The following is a 20,525-nucleotide window of genomic DNA, read 5'->3' on the forward strand; positions in this document are numbered from 1 at the left end:
TTTTAAAAGTTCATTTATTTTTATGTGTAGAAGAAATGAAACGGGGTGTAGGCTAGAGGTGTGGGGTGTGAGAGGATTCACCAGAGACAGAGTGGGGAGCAGAACAGGCAGATTTTACTGAATGACACTGCTGAGGGGAGCAGCGAGGGAGACGAGAGGTCTGCTGTGTCATATGTGGGATCAGCTCCCTAGCTGGGGATCAGACTCATGCTGTAGTAGTGCTGAGACTTAAACCCTAGGCCACCAGGGAGGCCCTTTAAAAATTCATATTTAAAAAAATTGCTCTCTAGGGAAAGCAGGTACTTCTTCATTCTGGGATCCTTCTGAAGGAAGCTGTCCAGAACCCAGTTGGGAACCTGCCTGCTCAGCCTCCCTGGCTGCTGGCATGGGCCATTCTGAATGCCGTGCCCGCACAGCATTGGTCTTAGCGAGCCTTGAGGGAACCCCTTGCCGCCCGACACCGGGCCAGAGCTGCGAGGTCGGGTCCCGTCAGTGTGAGGTCTTCGCGGGAGACGGGGCGTCCACTTCTTCCCCTTTCTTGACAGCACCTCTGCCTGAAGACACTGAGAGCGGTGGGACTCGGGGAGATAGGGATCTATACCTGCCTCACAGATTCCCTGTCAGAGTTGTAAGGCCTTTTCCCTTGTGTTTGTAGGAAAGAACAGCCGTGTTTCAGGAGTTCGCGCACTCCAAGACAGGCGTCCTCCTTTGCACGGTGCGTATCCCCTGTTCTGCATGTGAAGGGAGACTGTGGTGCCGGCTGTCGGCTGTTCACGCTGCAGCCCGCCCCGCCGTCAGCCGGGCCTCTCGGTGGCTGGTCTCCACTGCTGCTTGTTACCTGACTGCCACAGACAGTCGCTGCCACCCTGCACAGGACTTGGCGATTTGCTCACTAATAGTGGCAGCTGTTGGTCTGAAAATGTGTGAATCTCGGCGATTTCTATCTACCAAAAACTTGTAAATTAACAGCTATCGGGAGTAATTAGAGCTGAGAAAGTCTTCCCACAACAGGCTCGCTCTGCCTGCCTCTGCTCACCTCTCCTTAAAGGAAAACAGATGCACTTGCGCAGGCTTTATTTGCTATTGTCTAAAACTATCATTTGCCCTGCAATTTTCAGGGCCAGTTCATCCGGCCTCAAATCTGCAGGCTGGGCCGGCCCCTCCTCCAGCTCAGCACTGACCTTTTTAATGCACGACTCTGGTGCTCTTTCGAGATTGAAACACACCTTCCCCGTGCCGCTTCTCTGGGGACTCACTTCCCTTCGCTCCTGCTTGCTCCCGAGATGAAAATGCCTTTTCTGTGTGTGCCATCTTGGATGATGTGACTTAATCTCCAACTGGCTGTTTGAGAAACCCCTATGTGGTCTATGCAGTAGTGAAATTGCAAGAAAAGTAGGAATTCCAGCGGACAGCGCTGGATGGGAACAAAGACACTGGGCTGTTGGCAGCCTGTGTAGGTCTCATTTAAGGCGACTACTTTTTAAGGCTCTGCTGCTCTGTGTTGCGTCTTAAAGGCAATAGAGATCGCGCTCTGTGTCAAGAGTCCGTGAGCCAGGGCAGCTTTGTTCTGCTGTGTGAGCCTGCATGCTCACAGACACGCCAGCCTGCCGGCCGGCTCACCTCCCAAGGAGGTCTGAGTCTCACCGTCCGTCCAACCTCAAGGCAGATGCTCGCGTCTGCTCTAGAAACATCTTTAAATGCCGGATCTGAAGTCATGAGTCCAGCTAATGTACTTGAAATTTGCCAGGAACCTTACTGCATGCTCAGTCCTTTCTGGAGCGTCACCCCTTCTTGTCCTCTCGTGCCTGCTCCCCCTTGCTCCAGCCCTTTCAGTTCCCTGAATGTGTGGTCTTGTTTTTTCTGACCTGGGGGCCTTGGTACATGCATTCCCTCTGCCTGGGGCACCCCACTCTGACTCACCCCTATTTAGGTCTCAGCTTCAGTTTTATTTTTTTCAGGAAGCAGGTCCCTGGGAGCTCCAGTTCTTCCATCGGGCTCTCCCACTGTGTGCTGGGTCACAGGGTGATGCTCTGCCCCAGTCTGGGTGTCTGCCCCCAGGTCGCAAGCTTGTGGAAACAGGCACCATCTTGTTTGCTGTTCCATCCAGAGTTTGGCACCGAGCGGGCACTCAGTGGGCCACGGTGTTTGTGGCTTGGCTGGGTGGATGAGGCCCAAGAAAGTCGGTGCCGAGAACCACCCGCATGCAGTTTTGTAGAGACAAGGCTGCCGGCTCGTTGAGGACAAGGCCTCTGTTTCCGTGTCGCTCCTCGAGGAGAGCGTTCTTGTGGCCGAGTCTGTTGGGTGGGAGACAGTGGGAACATATGTGTGGAGCTTGGGCTAGGTTAGGGGCATGGGGTCTCTCTCACCCTTAAGACTGGCGCTTGTCCCTGGTCCCCGTCTCCTGGTGCCAGTGCTGCCATCTTCTACAGATACCAGCGAGCATGACGTTTCAGAAAACTCCAGGAATGGAAAAGTCAGGATTTTGGTTTGTTTAGTTTGGATTTTGGTTTTTTAGTAGATTGACATGGAAGGAAAAGAATCATTCTTCCTGAAATGTAATTCTCAGTGGGGTCTGAACCATGTGATGACTTGTTCTGTCTGGCTGCTGTGTGCAGGCCAGTGACAGCCAGACAGGGAGCCCCATGGTGGGCAGATCCCAGTGCCCAGCCCCGCCCTGCTGGATGGTGCCCAGGGAACGCGAGCTCTCACTTTGGCCTGAGTCGGTCCTCTGGCCTCTCCATGTGTGCGCCGCTCGTCCGGGGCCTCCCAGTACCCCGATCCTTTGCCAGTTCCCTTTTTCATGCAGTCAGCTACCGGGGAAGAACTGGGGGAGGCTCATCGTCTCCCCACTTCTCAGGAGCTAAGCCCAGGTGTCCAGGGATGAGGGCTCTTCACTCACTCTCCCCGGGTCCCTTCCGCTCCTGCCACACTTGCTTGCTTCAGCCTGACGCTCCTGGTGTCGGAGGGCTGGGCAGCATATGAGACACGGAGGCCATTGTGGGGTGGGGGAGGGCTGTCACTTCCCAGCAGCCTGTTGCTTGCCAGGCCTTCTGAGCGCGCTCCAGGAGCCTCCTTAGTGTTAATGAGGAACGAGGGCCACGTCAGGACAAGGCAGATGGAGAACCGGCTTCTTTTGATAAAGAGGAATCATGTTGTTAATTGTCGCGGGGGCCTCTCCCGCCCTCTCTGCTGCTCCTTTTGCCATTTTATCATTGGAGGGCCCTTTGAACGGGGCTCGAAGGCTGGGTGTCTGGATGAAAGCTGGGAGTTGTGGCTCCACACAAAAGCTCCCGGTCCTGCTATTTCCTTTCCTGCTGGAGGGCCCCCTCCCTGCCTCGTCCTCCATTATCTTCTCGTTTTAGGAAGTGACACGTCATTGTGTGTCCTTTCATCTAATTACAGACATCTTGACAGCAAGGGGCTTAAGGATGCTGGGTGGTCTCTCGGGGCCTGGGCGGTGCTGGGTCTCTCTGAACGTGGCCGTGAGGAGAGGGGCCTGGGCAGGGGCCCAGGCGGCCAGTGGGCAGGAGAGACTGGTCTGTTTGGGAGTGTCTTTACACACCCACGATGGAATTTTGTGTCCGCAAGAAAGCTAGATCTGAGAAGCCCGCTTGAGTAGGGAGCCAGGATGAGGAGGAGGGAGTTGTTGAAAGTTCAAAGCTCGCTTTCCCTGGCGGAATTAAGAAATGAGAGGAATCAGAGAGAAGGCGTTAGGCTCTCCGCAGATATTTCCTCCTGCTGATGGCAGAGAACTCCTCTGAGCCGAGGGAGGGGACCGGAGCGCCCGCCGCCTTCGGCAGGCTGATGGTCGGCGAAGAGACCGCCTCGAGTGCTTGGGGACGCTACTCCCAGGCTCCCTGTTTCGGAGGTTGACTCCATGCTCTCTGCTTGTCCCTGGTTAAATGGGGAGCAGTGGCCGTTCTGGGTGAGGAGAGGCCCGTCCCGCTCCACCTGGGACTGCTGGCTGGACCCAATTGTGGTTGTCCAGCACGTGCTGCCTTGTCCAGGCGATCCCCGGTCGCCCGGGCTGCCTTGCACGGTCCCGATTGGGTTTTGCTTTGCCCGAAACACGCTGTCACGTCTGCTGGCCTTCGTCTCCTCTCCCGGGGAGTTCCCATTGTGCCAGGAGGCCAGGAGACAAAGGAGATGAGACCTAAGAGAGACGAGAGTGTCAGCTCACCACCCAAAATGAGTGGTAGACTCTCCTGCTTTTCTCCAGGGTATGCTTTTCGGTGAAGTTTCTCTCTCGCACTTGATTTCAGCCGTGTTAATGGCGAGATCATTTGGAGATGGCTGGCTGTTTACTCAGTTACACTAACTCATGTTGCCAGTTCTTTGGCGGCTCTAGCCAAGATCTCGCGCCTCTGACAGCTTCTGCACTCTCCCCTTCCTCCTCTGATTACGCAGCCCAATCTGTCACCCGGACAACAGGGGCCTGTACCCCGCTGATGGCTTTCCACACTCGGCAATAATGACTTTTGGCAGGCCGAGAAGCGGCAGAGGCAGGTTTGCCGTGTCCCTTGCTCAGAGCGCCGGCAGGCTCCCTCTCCCTGGTAGTAAAAGCACTTTGTGAGGTTCTTGGGTAAATAAATGAGTCATTTTAATCCAACTGACAGGCTGGCACCTGAGCACACTGCCTTCCATCTGTACTGCTCGCGCTCACGGAGGCGGCCGGTTGTCAAGCCCCGGCTTCAAGGCCTCACCGTTGCGTGTCTTTCAGAACTGACTTTAGCCATTCTTTTGCCCTAATTAGGTTAACAGAATACAGTTGGGCTGGACCGAAGTTCTGAGAGTGGGCAGAGGACCGAAGGCTTTGCTGAGCCGTTGGCAGGTCACGGTGTCCTGCGGTCTGGCACACAGCTGGCGGCCAGCGTTCTGGGAAGGCAGAGCGGACGCCTGCTCCTCTGTGTCCTCTGTCTGGGGGGGAGGGAGGGAGGGTGGGGCAATCCCAGGCCACTGCTCAATCAAATCACCTCACATATGCTTTGGCTTCTGATCGACACCTTCGTCAGGGTGGCTCTCTCAGCTGTTTTGTAGGTGGGTAAACTGAGGCTCAGAGAGATAGATTGACCTGCCCAGGTTATATGGCCTCTGAGTGATCCTGAAGTCCGGTTGTCTCTCTTCCTGAACCAGGAAGATGGCGCCTTTCTCCTGTTCTCTCTGGTGGCCCTGATGGAGAACAGAAAGAAGGACTTACGGAAATGGCTGGCTTAGGTATGAGTAGGGGGTGGCGACTTGGGAGGCTCTCCTGCCTCAAGATGAGTAGTCGGGACGGGGACATCACGCCCAGCCTCTTGTCCTGGTCACAGGCGCCCAAGTGGGAAAGGGAACCTCAGCTGTCCCCACGCCGGGTGGCTAGTTCTCCCTCAGCACTGCCGCGCGCTCGTGTTCTGCAGGTCTCGTGCCGGCGTGTGCTGGTTTAAGAGTTTTATCTGTGTTTCCTGGTTGAATTTACTAAACTGACGAGCATTAAATTTTTTACAAAGCCTGTCTGTAAAGCTCAGGCAGCCCATTGTCTACACGCTCTCCCACTGCAGAGCACTTACATAAAATAAGTCACGTCTTCACAGGAGCTTAGCAGATTTAAGAACCCGTCAGTTTGTCTCAAGACATCAACCGTGGTTTGTGTGGAGAACACTGTGAATTGTGTTCTCAAAGGCATCAGCTCTGGAACATCCGCCTGCAGCTTTCAGGGCACGTGGGAGTGTCTGAACACTTCGTGGGTGGTTGACACACGTTTAATACCTTAAACTTCTGTGTAACACTTTATGCGCGCAACCCAGCCACGGTTCGGAGGAAGCCAGCCAGCCTGGGTGTGATCAGCGAGGCAGGCAGACCTTGACCTCGGGGGCCCGGGTGAGGTATCTGATGGAGGGCCACGGCCCTCCAGTCCTGCCTCGGCCCTGGGTGGTAGGGGAAGCCAGTGGGTTACGGTGCTTCCTGTGGGACCTTTTTGCGGGGTTAGTATTTTTCAAAAAAGCTTCGTTCGTGCAATTCCAGGCTCTGGGATATTCTTCAAGGCACCTGGACCCTCAAAATGGGTAGTCCTCAAAGCACTGAGTAAATCAGGGACCCGGGTATTGTTCTAGATTGCGGAAGGCAGCAGGATCTCTTGCGGATGGAGTGTGTGCTCTCTGTTTCGGCTCTGGGTCAGGAGAGACCGTGATCAGCAGGGCAGACACGTGCCTGGGACCTGGTTGTTCGGGAACAGGGCGTTTCGGTGCTAAAGTTCTCAGGGGCGATGATGTGCATGCACCTCCTTTTACTTAGGAGGTATGTGCTAAAAAGCACTTCACAGTAACTGTGACCTTTGCAACTTAGATGGCTCGGGAAGCATCTGTATGTCGAGAAAGCCCGTGTGCACTGGGGGGCTTCCACGCAGGTGTCCGGGCTGCTGAACTCGTCATCTTCAGCGTTTTTGTGGGTGTAAGTTTTCAAAATAAAAATTTGCTTGGAAATGATGTGAGTTCATTGTTAAAGCACATAGGACAGTGCGAAAAGAAACGTAGAAGCCCCTTCCTGCAGGTGAGCCGCCTGGCATCCGTGCGGCTGCTGGTTCCGCCCCGCTCATCCGGCTCTTTAAAGTCTTTTCTTTCCGTCACCCTCTTGTTTCCTGGGTTTTTGGCGGGACGGCCTTTGTCCTTCAGCACACCCCATGATCTGGGTCTGGCCAGTCGTCCGCGTGATGCTCCGCGGGTCCCCCTCCCTGCACGGACTGTCCGCCGGCAGCCGGGTGGAGACTCTTGGTCAGATTCAGGCTCTTGAGCTGTGTCTGCTTCTTTATTTCTGGCAGGAATGAGGCCTAGGGGTGAGTTAGGCTCCTGCGCCGCATCACCGCTGGTTTGCCTTCCCACTGGATCAGCACATTTCCCTGGTTCCGGTCAGAGTACGAAGGTCCAGCAAAGGAAGTCTGGCCTGTCCTTGACCCCTTCCCCTCTTCCTTCCCTTGTGGGTGACTTGTGAGCTTTTGAGGTTTTCACTTTCTCATTTCTTTTTCAAATATGAACAGTTTATTTTAACCTCTCCCATTTTGCACAAAGGCAGAGTGTCCATACTCAGAGCACGCCCTAGAGGTCTTCCACGCCCGTCCACGGGCGCCTCCGCTTTTTCCCAGGGCTCCAGGGGCGGGCGTGGCCATGCCGTAGTCAGCCTGACCCCTCTGGATGCTGCTTCTTGCTGCAGGGAAAGCTTGTACACATATCGCTTTATATTTTTGCCAGTGTATCTCTGGGGTGTCAAAGGGCAAGTGGTATGATTTTGCTGGCTGTTGTCATATTTCCTGCCGTTGGGGCTTTGTACTATTTTGCACCCCCACCAGCAGTATATTAGGGACACAGCATCTTTTTGATGGTGGAATACAAGGTGATCTAATAAGGCAAAGTAAAGCAGACTGGATTTGAGGGCCACTGCTCGGCTGTGTGTCCCTGGCAGGTTGCTTAATCTCTCTGAACCTCTGTCAAAAGGAAATCACGATCGTTTTGAGCTGTTTGGTGCTGAGTCAAGGTAGCAAAGGCGAGGTGCCCCGTGCAGTATCTGGTGCACAGAAATGCCGATGGGTGATGGTCACCTTCGGGGCGAAGGCCAAGTGTAAATTTACTGCTAAGGACTGGAGGAGTCCCACTTTCTAGTCTCTCTGCCAGAAGAGCCAGGGACTCAAGGAAGCAGAGAGTCTTGGCTCTTTGGTTGGTGACGCGCTCAAGAGGAAAATAAAGTGCCGTTGCTCTGACGGTTTCCATCTGTAGAGTCAAGCTTTGGTCTGCAAGTTTAGCCTTTGAAATTGGCGGCCCTCGCTTGTTCCTTGTTGCTCTCTGGGGCGCTGAGCACAGTCCTTGTCACACTCTGCCACCCCCTCCGCAAGGGGACACCCTGGCGCTCTCCAGAAGCACGCCTCAGAGCCGGGCATTGCTGGACACTGCTGACAGGTATGAGCGAAGGCACTGCATAGTGGCACGGTTTTCAGATCAACTGTGAAAGTAGTAAAACATGCTTGAAGTTTCCCAAGTTCTTACTTGACAGTGACGAGCACTTCATTTCCTAGCTGTGCGTGGTGTCCTCTAGGAAGCGGTCATGCCTGCCTCCCCAGTGGCCCTCAGGGGCCTTCCCCGACGTCAGAAGTAGCTGAAGCCACAGATGGACTTCTTGGTGCCTGAAGTTTGTGTGTGTGTGTGTGCATGCGTGCGTGTGTGTGTGTGTGTGTATACATGCACGCGTGGGCCCTCCTAGTTTGCGTTAAAGTATCAAACAGCTCCATGACCAAAGGTTTAGAAACTCAGTCTTAACAATGTTCTTTTCTCTTTTGAAGGATGTTGCAGCTCGGGGCTTAGATCTCCCGCAAGTCACATGGATTGTTCAGGTAATTTTTTACTTGTTCAAGTGTGAGCTCGAAACAGGAATATATGATCTCAAGTGGGTGCATTGCCTTTAAGTAGAATAATTATTATTACCCTCTTGGGCGTTGCCCTGGTAACCAGGCAGCAACCATCCTTACCAGCACAATCCTCTTTCCCTAACCCAGCCTTCCTCGCTGCTGCAGCCAAACAGCCAGCCTGCGCCCTCACGGGAGGAGGCCCTGCTTCCAGACTGATGCATGTCACATGCAGTGTCCAATCTGAAAAGAGTGGGAGTAGCCCAGGCCCCGGGAAGCCTCATTGTGTCCGGGAGGAGAGGCCTCAGCTGTCCTGAGAGCCGTGTCCATGTACAGTGACTTCCAGGGGCAATTAAGTCCTTGACAGCATCTTACACATACATCTAGTGCTGCACGCTTTGCCAGAGGGTACAGGTGTTAGCACCAGAGTCTGGTGGTTTTTCTTTTGGATTTTCTTTTTGTTAGTCCACAGAATGGCATTTTTCAAGCCCTTCTGTGTGGGGGCGGGGGTGCGCTCTTTACGTGAGTTACGGCTTAGTCATGTTCTCGTGCATTTGAACGCCTGCCACTGGCTGGGAAACCTGGTCTACTCACTGCAGTTCTCACTGCATTGGAGCATGCTTTGCCTTCTCTGCTGGCCACTGGGCGCGTCGCAGATAAGGAGGCCGTGGGGCCTTAATGTGCAAGAGGCCTTTCACGCACAGTCGATCGCTTGGCACCTGCTTGTGATTAGCGCGAGGCCTGGCCTCCCGCAGGCTGCAGCCATCATGGTCCTCTGATCTCTGCTCCCCGTGGTCGCAGAGGGAAGGGGCGGAGAGGAGGAATGTGGTCAGCCTGTCTTCATGATGACCCAAGACTGGCCTGGAGAACGTCCGAGGCTGTGGTCATCCATCCTGCTGCGGTGTAGGTTGCCCTCGCCCCACAGCAGGCCCAGGCACCGTCGCTGGTCCAGTGTGAGGGAACCTGTTTCTCATGGCCCGGCAACTCCTCCTCATGGGACTGGGTGGGGTGCAGCAGGGGTGGCGGCAAGCCTTTCAGGGATCCTGTGCCCCTGCTGCCTCTCCCTGTCCAGCAGCCACATTCCCGCTGCTCTGTCTGCTGGGGAAGTAGGCCAAGGTCGTGTGGTCAGCCTGCAGAACTGTACCCCACCTGCCAGCCTGTTCACCTTGCTCGGTCACCACGGTGAAAAAATGCAAATGGGAACGTGAAGAGACCTGTGGAGAAGTAAAATTAAAAGGGCGATATTGGGACAAGGAGACGTCTCGTTTCTCTGAAACTTGGCCGCTGCTCACGCTGGCGTGTCAGAGCCTTGTTATTTCCGATGAAGCCAGGAGTTTCAGGGCTGAGTGACTTCTCCTTGTGATTGCGTGAGGGTAACCATAGCACCAGGATTTAATTCTTGGGATACCTGGAGGCAGGTGAGGGGTATTGCACTTCCAATTAATGGCAATCCCTTGATCTGTGAATGCCTTCATTTTTGTTGCCCTTTTTAGTACAACGCTCCGTCTTCACCTGCCGAATACATCCACCGGATTGGGAGAACCGCCCGGATTGGCTGCCAGGGGAGCAGCCTGCTCATTTTGGCTCCTTCGGAGGCAGAATATGTCAACTCGTTGGCTTCTCACAAAATCAAGTGAGTCAGAAACCTGAACGGCTTTCGGCTGATCTCACCTAATTAACTTTCTGTCGCTTTTTACAGCGGAAGGGCCTTGTAAGCTGACGAAGAGCCATTAACCCTTGTGATCCCTAAATGAGTCCCAGAATAGCCAGTGGCAAAAACTAAAACCCTTAATGCCATCAGCACATGACAGTTTTCGTTGCATGGCAGACGGAGTCGAGGGCCATGCGGGTCGTGCCTGGTCTGGGGTCGAGGGCTGTGCTCGCTCCTCCCCCTGGAGCGTGTGCGTGGCCCTCTCTGGCCTTCAGAAAGACCTTTCCTGTTGATGCTTTTAATTTCTTGCAGTTAAAGTTGTCCACCTTTAAAGTTGAGAAGAATAATACTTTCTACTCACCACACAACTCCCATCTCCCCAGAAAAACCGGCCCAGGGAGAAGTCATGAGGAGGTTTGCGGGAGCTTGTGCTGTGTGTTGGTGACAGGCAACATCGCTTTCTGCCCCCAGTTAAGCTCCCATGTCGCCCGGGCACCGCCTCAGCTGGTCACAGTGTGAGCACACTTAGTCAGGCTCCCCCAATCTCGGTCTCACTGAAGATACACAAAGCAAATCCAGAGAGCAGCCGTCCAGCTGGGCCAGGAGCCATGTTCCAAAGGCCGAGCGATTTCCCCAGGCTCCAAGAATGAATTTCTTTTCTCATGTTTTCCATACACTCTCCGGCACCTGAAGTAAGCAGCTCTCATCACAGGTGTCACAGGGCAAGCAGCGTTCACGCTGACCTTGTCCAGACATCTTGTGCTCAGCGACAAGTGAGCCGACTGGTGACACTGTCGGCGTCCCAGGAGGCACAGAGCCGTGTGTCTTCCCCACAGGTGTGGCAGGGGCTGTGGCCGCTCAGACCCCACACCCGGACCTGGGCACATACCTCGGTGTGCACTGGACCTGAGGGCCACGCTTCCTCTACTCTGCTCTTTGTGTGATGTGTCCAGTGAGCCCGCAAGACTCGCCCCCTGAAGTCCAGAACTGGGAAAGGCGCGTGTTCTTGACCAATACTGAAATACCGCTGGGCCGCATGAGGACCTGGCCTGGGCCACGGGACCAAGCACAGGTGCCCGCTTGGAGCACCGGACGTGACATCCCACCACTCGTCCCGTATGCCCCACCCTGCGGCGCTTCCCTCCCCTTGCTGACTTTGGGGCGCCCCCTAGCTCTCAAGGTTGCTCCAGCGAACTAGGAAGGGGCTTCCTTCTGTGGTTTCAGGAGTGCTTTGCGCTACCACTTAACATGTCTCATCTTAACTTTGCTGACTGACAGTGGTGTAGACTAGCTCAGGAGGATGGCCTATTCCTCTTACTCGTGAGAGCAGTCTGGCAGGTCAGTCAGTCACTTGTCCCCGAGGGCTTCATTGCCACTAGATTCCAAATCCCGGGCTGGCACTCATGTACGTGGCCCTCTGTGTCTATGCAGCACCCTGTGGGCAGCCGTGCTCCAGATACACATGGGGGTGAAGATTCCCCAATGTCACCGATGTCCTCAGTGCAGTGGTTCTTGTGTGTCCCGGGGGCTTGTGCACCTGTGGGAAGTGTTTTCAGACTTGTGTAGCCATCACAGAGCTCCCTTCCCTCCACCCCCGCCAATACATGCTGGACCTGTGGGTGCATGTCCCTGTACCCCATCCTGCCAGCAGCTCCCTCACTGAGTGCCCCCTCTCCTGGGTCGCCCACCTTGATACAACCTCCTCATCAGTGGTTGTAGGTGTGTGCCGGTGGTGGGTGGTGGGTGACGGGGGCACCTCTGCCTGAATAAACACACTGCTTGTGGGGAAAGTTTCAGGCATAACAGCACTCGTGAGACTCCAGCGTGGTGCTCATGTTCAGGACACAGCTCAGGAGGCCGAGGGCTTGGGCTGGGCGAGGAAGCCAGAAGGGGCAAGAGAGACATTGTGGGGAGGAGGTTTGCGGCTGAGGAACAGGGCGCGAGCCCTGTCGGTGTCCCGCCTGCTGTTTTCTGCCCTGAAAACCAAGTGCCTGTACCAGACGGCCTCATGGGCTCACTAAGTGCTGGTACCAGACGGCCTCATGGGCTGACAGAACTGACCTAAGCAGGCCTGGAGCCTGTGTGTGTGGGCAGCTGTGCATTTTCCTCCAAGTCAGGAGGGGCAGATGTTAGGTATGTATGTACAGACTGCTTCTCTGACTTAATACCAAAAATAAATCTAGTAAGAACTGGTTGCAAAGTATATGGGGTGAAGAAGCAGACTTGGGCATTTTTGGAATTCAAAAGGTGTGTTCCGAAATGTTAAAAAAAAAAAAAAGCAGGTGGAAGTGTGAGTGTGTTTTGTGCCTAAGAATCTGTGTGCCGCTAGCGGGGCACCAGCGGCCTGAAGCTTTGTGGGAGGTGCAGGTGGCAGGCTGAGGCTCTCTGCAGCAAGGACCTTCCCAACAAGTCGCCACCCGCCTCCGGCCAGATTTAGGAGGCAGGCAGGGGCTGGGGCAGGAGATGGGGGGGGGGGGTGGGGGGAGGCAGGAGATGGCGGGCGGAGGCTTTCTCCACCCCTTTGACTTCTTCCTCCTTGTCAGCGTCCTGACTCTTCCCCACTTCCCCTTTAAATGTTCTTCTAATGAAGGCCGTCATCGGTGTGTTAAAATGGAAATGCTTCAGCAAAACCAACCCTTCTTAGAACAGCAAAAGACAGGCCCTGAATGCAGGGTAGGTTTGCCTCTTCCTCAGAAGCCAAGGTTTCTTAGCCTAGGTGAGGCCCCTTTAAACTGTGACTCATTGGAGTCCCTTCTCGGCCCCCTCCGGGCAGAGTAGATGTACTTGCCCCCCCCCCCCCCCCCCCCCCCCCCAGCTCTCTCAGCTTGCCTGGGGTCCGCCTTCCTGTGGCCTGCTTATCCCTGTGCCTGACTGTGAATGGCATTCCTGTTCTTTTTCTTCCTACCTTAAGATTTGACCCCCAGGTTCTTACGTTTCTTTTATTTTTGTATTTTTCCTTTTTTTCTTCTAGAAGAAAAGGGACGGATAGAGGCAGGTCAGTCAGACAAAGGAAAGGATAGGGTTTCATCTTCCTTCAGATTCCCAGGCATAAGTATGAGGCAAATTCAGTCGCCTTGCATTTCTGTCTCTTATGAAAAATAGATTTTTCCATGAGCTCGCGAGCACCCCTCGCGCCCACCCTGCCCTCTCCCACAGCTCGCGCCCTCCGCTTGCCTCTGATGCTGGAAAAGGATCCACGGTCCAGGCTGAGCTGGCAGCCAAGAAGGGTTGGGAGGGGGCTGGGGTGTTGGGAAAGCGGTGACAGATTTCAGGTGAGTGGCTGTCAGAGATGTGACGTTTTCATTCATAGCTTTGTCAGAGTAGCCTTTGGGGGAGGGGAATGCATAAGAGGCTGCCATTCATGTTTTAATTTGCTGTTACTGTTAGGGAAGAAAACAACACACAGGAAAGTCATTTATCTTTTCATGATCTGTTTTTCTCCCCCAATAAACCCCTTCCCTGCCCCTTCCTCCCTGGGAATCTGTTTACAGCCAGCAGCTTTCCTCCCTCAGCGTAGCCACGTGGGTCTGGGGTCCGCCTGTGACCTCGAAAGATGGCAAGTGAGGGTCTGGCTTTCCTGGTTTCACTGCTGAGTGGGGTGCTGGTTTCTGCTCGGCCTCTGGTGGCTTCTGTTCATGAGTGAAGCCCCAATTCTGGTTTCAGCCATTTGCATGCAGCTCTGCTTCACCAGAGATCGATGGGCTTCACAGCCTGGTAGTCACAAGTGATGGCAGTGAGGGCCTTTTGGGGTGGAGCAGAGGAGGGTGCGGGCGTGTGGATGGGGTGATGGGTGCTCGGTAACTTCCACTGAGGTGTTTACCCCAACAGCTGAAGGTCTTTTTGAAAAAGCCACTCCCCACCCCCTTTATGGTTTAATTATCAAACCGAAGGAACAATGGGATGTTTTGTTGCTTCGTGATCCGGTCAAGTCAGGGTGTAGATGGTTACTCAGACCTGGGGCGAGTACTCGGAGAAGCAGCTCCACGGAGGGTATCCTAGAGGGAGCCCACTGTAGATTCAGCAGAGAGGAAGCACATTGCTGGGAATATGACCCCTTCTACCGCGCAACATCCTAGACATTCCTTGCCTCCGATTCTGAAAGATCAGGAGAGTGTTCACTTTCAGTGACGGCGAAGCTTCTGCGCCCTCTCGTCAGCTTGAGACGGGCCGGCTTCATGCAGCAAGGTCCTGGGTGTTCCTGAGAGAATGCGAGGTTCACCGGGACTTGTCCTTCCTTTTGCAGCATGTCTGAGATGAAGATGGAGGCTATTTTGTCTGTTCTGACGCGGGATGATTGTTTCAAAGGGAGACGGCAGGGAAACGAGGTGAGTCTGATTACTGACCGTGTTTGCCGATAACTGCCATGACCCTCTCCTGACTGGGGAGTAGAGGTTTGTGCACAGGAGACTCACTTTCTCCCCTAAGCAAAACGTACAGACTGTGAACACGTAATTGTGTGTTTCCTTTCCTTTGCTCTGGGTGTGTTTGCTGCTCTCGTCCAGTCACGGGGCCGCGCCGCCCTGGAGGTCTGCCCGCAGCCTTCCCAGAGAGGTGGGCTCGCTCCCGGCCAGAGTGCGCCGAGTGGTGGTCCACGCCACAGAGGACCAGCAGGGACACGCGGTCGGGCCTGTCCGCCCCAGACAGTGCGGGTAAAGGAATTCTCTGGCCTCCCTTCACGCATACTTGTTGGAGTCATTTCTTGGTGTGTGTTAAGAGGAAGAGTAAAAGACGAGGTCATCAAGAAGTAGTCTGTCCTGTCTGAGCGGCTCCACCTGGAGACCCTGAGACAGCCGTGCTGGACAGCTGCCCCAGCCCGTGCCGGGCGTCAGGCACACTGCACATGGGTGGGGTGCTGGGCGAGCTCCCTCTGCGAAGTGTAATTGTTTGGATATTCTGCATTCGCTTCCTTACGACTGAGTTGGATAGACTGGAGAGTCAGCGCCAGACATACAGAGCTTCTGAGTTCCCTCCAGGCACCCCCTGTCCTGCCTGGGCCTGGGCTCTCGCCAAGGCAGCCCTGCGTGATTGGCCCTAACTTGAGCCCTCCAGTCGGGAGAGCACCTGAGGAACCTGCTCTCAGGAGAGGGAACTCCAGCGTCTGTTAGCACTGCCTGTGCTGTTTGCATGCATGGGCCCCTTAGTCCTCCCAGCACGCCCTGAAGGCAGACGTTGTCCCACTTCATAGAGGAGGGGACTGAGGCTCACAGAGGCCTTAGAATTGGGGATCTGGCCTCAGAGCTGCCGCACACCAGTCCCTGCACACAGTGAGCGTGAGCTGCGCTGTGCCCTGCTACGTCAGCCATTTTCAGAGGTGAAATCTGGTCACTAAATGGTACCACAGCGAAGAGGGATTAAAGACAGTTCTTGGATTGTTTGAAGGCTCTGCATTTGTGTAGATGGCGTTACTGACGGGTTGTGGTAAGCAGGAGCCGAACTCCATTACTGACTGCCACGCAGGTGTTCAGCCAGAGTGTGGTTCATGTGCGCAGCCCGTGTGAGTGGTGGGAAGGTTGAAGCACACACCGGATACAGCTTCCAGTTCTGTCTCATGCCGGGAACGTGCATGTCCGGTCGCCTCGCCACGTGGTGTGGGGAGCAGACCCAGCACGCAGCCCCTTCCCGCAGAGCCAGGCACCTCATTACGGATGCCCCCTCCCCGGCTGGGCCGCGTCCACCGCAGATGTCCCTCTGGCATGCACATTTTTAGGCTTCTGCGAACAGAATGAAAGCGAGTGAAGCATCTGTAAAATGTATATTTCATATTTAGGTATATAAAATATATATAGCCACGTCTGGGTGTGTGAATGTTCACCCACCTACAAAGAGAATAAATTTGATCTTTCAGCTTTACTGGGAAGCACTCCGAAGGTTCTAGGGACTGTGGGGGTAAAACTCAGCCTGGCCATAGTGATTAAAACCAAACTCTCCCATTTAGTTTAAAAAGACCCTGGAAGATGCCATATCAAGACGTGGGTGTCGAGGAAAAGAAGGCGGCCCTCCCCACTGCTGCTGCCCCCTAAAACCTGTTATAACAAAAATAATCTGGCCTCGTCTTAAACTTGTCTGCCGCTTGTTGATAGATGTGACGTTTCCTCTTCAAAGCTTACACCCGCGTCTGGGCATGCTTTTCCTACAGTTTTTCCTGGAAGAGGCGGCTAACCTTGACTCAGCTGTCACTGGCTTTGCGAGGTATTGGAATCATCTGAGTAGCCCCGGCTTAGTTCTTCTTGATCACCTCCCTGGGGTGCCCCTCAGGATCTGGAGCTCTTCCAACAAAGGAGTGGGTGCCAAGGCCGTTGGGGTGTCTTCTAAACCACCGTGGCCCACCAGTTGCGAGTTAGCTTCATTAGCCAGAACCGAGCCTGCCTCTCTGAGGGCGGGAGCCGGCCCTTCGGGGTGTTCCTGTGCCCTCCGGGGTTTGCCCCGCGCTCATTAGGGGAGCTTTTACCTGTCTGTGCTGAGGTGGTGCTGCGTCACTCGGCCCTCAGTCTTCGGTTTAAATTTAGACTGTCCTCCCCAGAAGACAACTGAAAAAGACCTCTCAATTCACTCTCAGGAGGGGCAATTTTAAAATCAAGTATTTCTGGAAGTAGGGGTGGGGGGGAGTAAGACCGACTTTTTCCTTAAGCAAATTATGTTTTCTGCCATTAACTTTTTCTTGTATTTTACTGAAACTGCCCTCATCCTTTCAAATGTGTGGACCTGGTTTTCTTGCCTTTTTTCTACATATTTCACTTGTACACACACTCACATTAGATATATGTGTGTGTAATTTTTTTCCCTTTTTTTTTTTTTTTGTTGGAAAGAAAAGATGCCTCATTTTGAAACCTAAAGGGGGGAATAAGAAAAGCCCTTTGTAATATATTGCCATATTATCACTAAATCCCCTGACAGTCGTGACACAGAAGCAAGTCACCTGTCACTTAAGCTGGAGGTCTCTTTAATTTTCTCCCGGAATTCGCGCCAGGCTGTCTTTAATTTGAGGCCTTTATTGGAATTCTGAAACCTCTCTGCTCCCCGGCTCTCAGATCTATTCTGAGAGCTGTTACAGAATGTATACAATAACCAACAGAGGGATTCGAGAGGGCTGGAGCTCTGTTTATTTAACACTCTAGAGGGATTTTGTGCTTATTCGGTCCTGGCTGCCCGGCTTTCAGTATTGCTTTGACAACCGTTCTGCCCTTCTCATTAATTTTAAACAGTTAAAACACAGGAAAAAGAGGGAAAAGTTTTCATTATTAAAGTGCTTTACTTTTTAATAACAGAGGATTCTGTCCGCCAGGGGAAAGGGCATCCTCGCTAATTTCACATTCATATTAAAAAAAAATGCGGGGAAGGTGACAGTCGCGCTGCTGAGGTGGCTTAGGGAAAGGAGGGCAGCAAGAAAAGTTTGCATTTCACATCAGTTAAGAGGGTAAAAAAGATCCTCGTTAATGACAATAGCAAATGTCCACTTTGGGAACACAGCTCCTGAGTGACTTTTCTCTTGACATTTGAGCAGATAAAAACCCTTAGGGGGACCGTGTACCGTGAAATCAGCCAGACTGTCATCAACCAAACAGGTGGCAGGAATGATTTGACTAAACTAAAAACAGTCTCAGGTTGTAAGTCTCTATTAATACGGAGATGAGTGTTGCTCCCCAGAAGGAGGTGTTTTTTCTCCTTTGTTGTTCCTCTGGTAGCTTTCCCAGTGCGAAGACTCAGGACGCTGGGTGGGCAGGTCAGCCAGGTACAGGTGCTCACAGCCTGTCCTCTGAGGGCAAGGAGCTGGGACCTGGGGTTCAGCCGGTTTATCCTGGTGACCCAGGCAAGGGGGAGAGCAGAGGTGTGATGGCGCATTTGTGGGGCTGCGTCCCTGGGGAGGCATGTTAGCCAAACTGCATTGGAGAATCTGTTTCTTGGGGTCTTGGTTTCATGTTCGATAGAGCATGCCTGTTTGTTTCAAGAGAGAAAAAACCAGACCCACTCGCTTTTCAGGGTACAGGGATGGGAGGATAGGGTCTCTTCTCCGGGGCTGTTAAAGGAGGCAAAAGAAGGTATTTATTTCTATTCACCTCTTGCATCTGTCGGTCTTGGTGCATACAGATGCGACTTATTACAGAGGCCCCTCGCTGCCAGACCCGGTGATGGTCTGCGAATGTGGCTTGCAGGGACAGCCCGTCCTTGGTGGGCCACTGGACCTCAGCACAGTGGTTCTAGGCTGAAAGAATGAATCTGAACCCTGGAAGGTGACCCTCCCTAGGAAGGAGGAGGCGTGCTCCGAAACTCAAGGGTGGGCTGTATTTTAGGCAGGTTCTGGGGAATGTTCTCGCCTAGGGTTGTCGGTGTTCCCTGGGGGGGGGGAGAGGGAAGTGATGTAGGCCCAAGCGGGAGGTGCTGGAGCCATTTGCAAACAGCTTATATATGGTGATATTTTAAATATCCGAAGTGGACATGGAGAATTCCAGAGTGTCTCTGGTGGTCTTTCATTTTGCACGAGAGTGGTAAGAGGCCAGGAAGAGAGATAAGTAAATAAGTAAATAAATAAATAGACCTGGTCTGCTCCCTCACAAAGCCATCCTCATCTTTGCTTGCCTTTAACATCTTTATACCTCCCTCTTTTTCCCTAGTAATATTGAAAGGATTACCCTCTTTGGCCCCTAGGTGGTTACTGTGTGATTTTACTGTTATTAAATCTATTATAAACTGCTTCATTATTCCTGACTCTCACTCTGTCACTCCTTTAATCCTCCCCTCGCCCTCCCAGCAATCCCGTGCCGTTGGCCCCCAGGAAATCCGAGAGCGAGCCACAGTCTTGCAGACGGTGTTTGAAGATTACGTGCACTCCAGTGAGAAGAGGATCTCCTGGGCAAAGAAAGGTGGGTGGGTTTCTTAGGTGACTGTGGAGCGGCTCCCCCGGCTCCCCCGCAGAGCTCGCCCACCTCTTCCAAACACCCCCAGGCAGCTGAGAAGCCAACAGGCGTCTCTGCCCACCAGCAAAAGCCTTCAATCTCACTAATTCTGCAGGGTTTGGAGACAGGCACGGAAGGCTTTAAAGTGATATTAAATGTTAATTTCATCCTTCCCTGTGTTTCGCACAAATGAGGCTTTATCTTGGCTTTACATCAGGACTGGAGAGCTGACCCGCCCTGCAGATCTTAGGGATCCATTTTCCCTTCCTTTGAAAACTGGAGAGTGACACGTTAGTAGAAATAGTTTAGAGATGGACACTAAAGATGCAGGTAAGGGCTGGACACGTTAGACACAAGCAGCTCCTGTTCGTAAGTACAAAGCAAAGCGAGAAGCAGCGCTGAGGAAGGGCCAGCGGCCAGAGCGCGATGCCTGGGAAAGTCACGCGCGTTGGGCATTAGCTGAATATTGGATGGTTTGTGGGGTGAAGGGGCTCCTGGGATCCCAGGCATCAGGTCTGGACTTATGGTTTACTTGGCATGCCGAGCAGAACGTGGGGGGTGTTTGTGGCCGGATGTCCGTGTCCTGGCCAGTGGCAGGCCTGTGCACTACAGGCCACTCTGTGAGGACCATAGTTCTTTGATCATGACCACGCCAGGCGGCTCACCCCATCTGAGCGCCTTGTATCCCTGGTCTTTTCATAAATGGAAATGTCTTTCTCTTTAAATAATTCCATTAATGAACGTGTATGGAATTGGGCCCAGTTCTAGGTGCTCGGTGCACAGCAGGGATCAAAATTGACAAACCTTCACCTTTCTAGCATTCACGGGGGGTCGGGGGGCAGTGGATGAGCATAGTGAGTGACACTGGCCGGAGGTGTTTTGGTGAGACACGGTGGGTACCAGAACAAGCAGAGCGGGGTGGGTGAAACGGTGAGAGAGCTCAGTGGATCTTAACAGAGGGCTGGGGCAAGGATAATGGGGCCAGAAGCTGAGGGGACGTGGCTGTGAGGCTCCGCAGAGACCGGACCGGTGTTGCAGGGATGGCTCCCGGCAGCCACATGGCTGGAAGGAGGGAGGGTCTCAGAGGGCAGGACCCCCTGACTGTGCGTGACAGCTGGGAGAATGGGTGTGGGCTGTTGTGGTCACAAGGAAGATGAGGACAAACCGGTGCAGTAGCACATGATCAAAGCAGTTCCTGGGTGCTGCCATTACACTGAACAGACTGTCCCAGCCGCCCCAGAGCTGCTGCTTGAATCTGCCACCTGATGTCAAGTGCCGTCCCGCCTGGCACTCCCCTAGGGGTTCCTAGGAACCCACCGTGGAGAAGCACTGAGCTTGCCTCAGGAGCACGGGCCACGGTGCAGCTTCAGAGCGTGGTCCTTTGTGCAGAGTGAGGCCGATGCAGCCGGCCTTGCGCGCCCTAGAGGTTGTGGCACTGTGGCCCCAGGGCTCGTGACTACGGCAAAAAGAGATTAAACCCTCATTTTGGTGTCAGAAGTGTTTGGGGTTTTCTGGTGACCCCTGTCTTGGGGTGTCTGGATGGTCAGAGGGAAGGTGACAGTGACCCACGGAGAACAGGGCTGGTGCTTCCTGTCTCTACTGCTGCCTTCCGTGTTTG

The 20,525-nt window shown here is 53.7% G+C and overlaps 1 protein-coding gene across 2 annotated transcripts in view; it reads left to right on the forward strand.

Annotated features, from left to right (window-relative positions):
* DDX31 (DEAD-box helicase 31) overlaps window positions 1-20,525 on the forward strand; it is a 63,541-nt gene that overhangs the window by 21,518 nt on the left and 21,498 nt on the right. Inside the window, exons 14-18 of one of the 2 annotated variants that reach the window (XM_037492930.2) lie at window positions 656-715; window positions 8,303-8,353; window positions 9,859-9,998; window positions 14,260-14,341; window positions 18,763-18,874. In XM_037492930.2, the coding sequence (XP_037348827.1) occupies window positions 656-715; window positions 8,303-8,353; window positions 9,859-9,998; window positions 14,260-14,341; window positions 18,763-18,874 (445 nt within the window). The remainder of the gene's footprint in view (window positions 1-655; window positions 716-8,302; window positions 8,354-9,858; window positions 9,999-14,259; window positions 14,342-18,762; window positions 18,875-20,525) is intronic. The other variant, XM_054689214.1, reaches the window with a different exon arrangement.

This window comes from Talpa occidentalis, unplaced genomic scaffold (genome assembly GCF_014898055.3).
Source record: "Talpa occidentalis isolate TD23 unplaced genomic scaffold, MPIMG_talOcc4v2.1 talOcc4.7, whole genome shotgun sequence".
Classification (NCBI taxonomy): domain Eukaryota; kingdom Metazoa; phylum Chordata; class Mammalia; order Eulipotyphla; family Talpidae; genus Talpa; species Talpa occidentalis.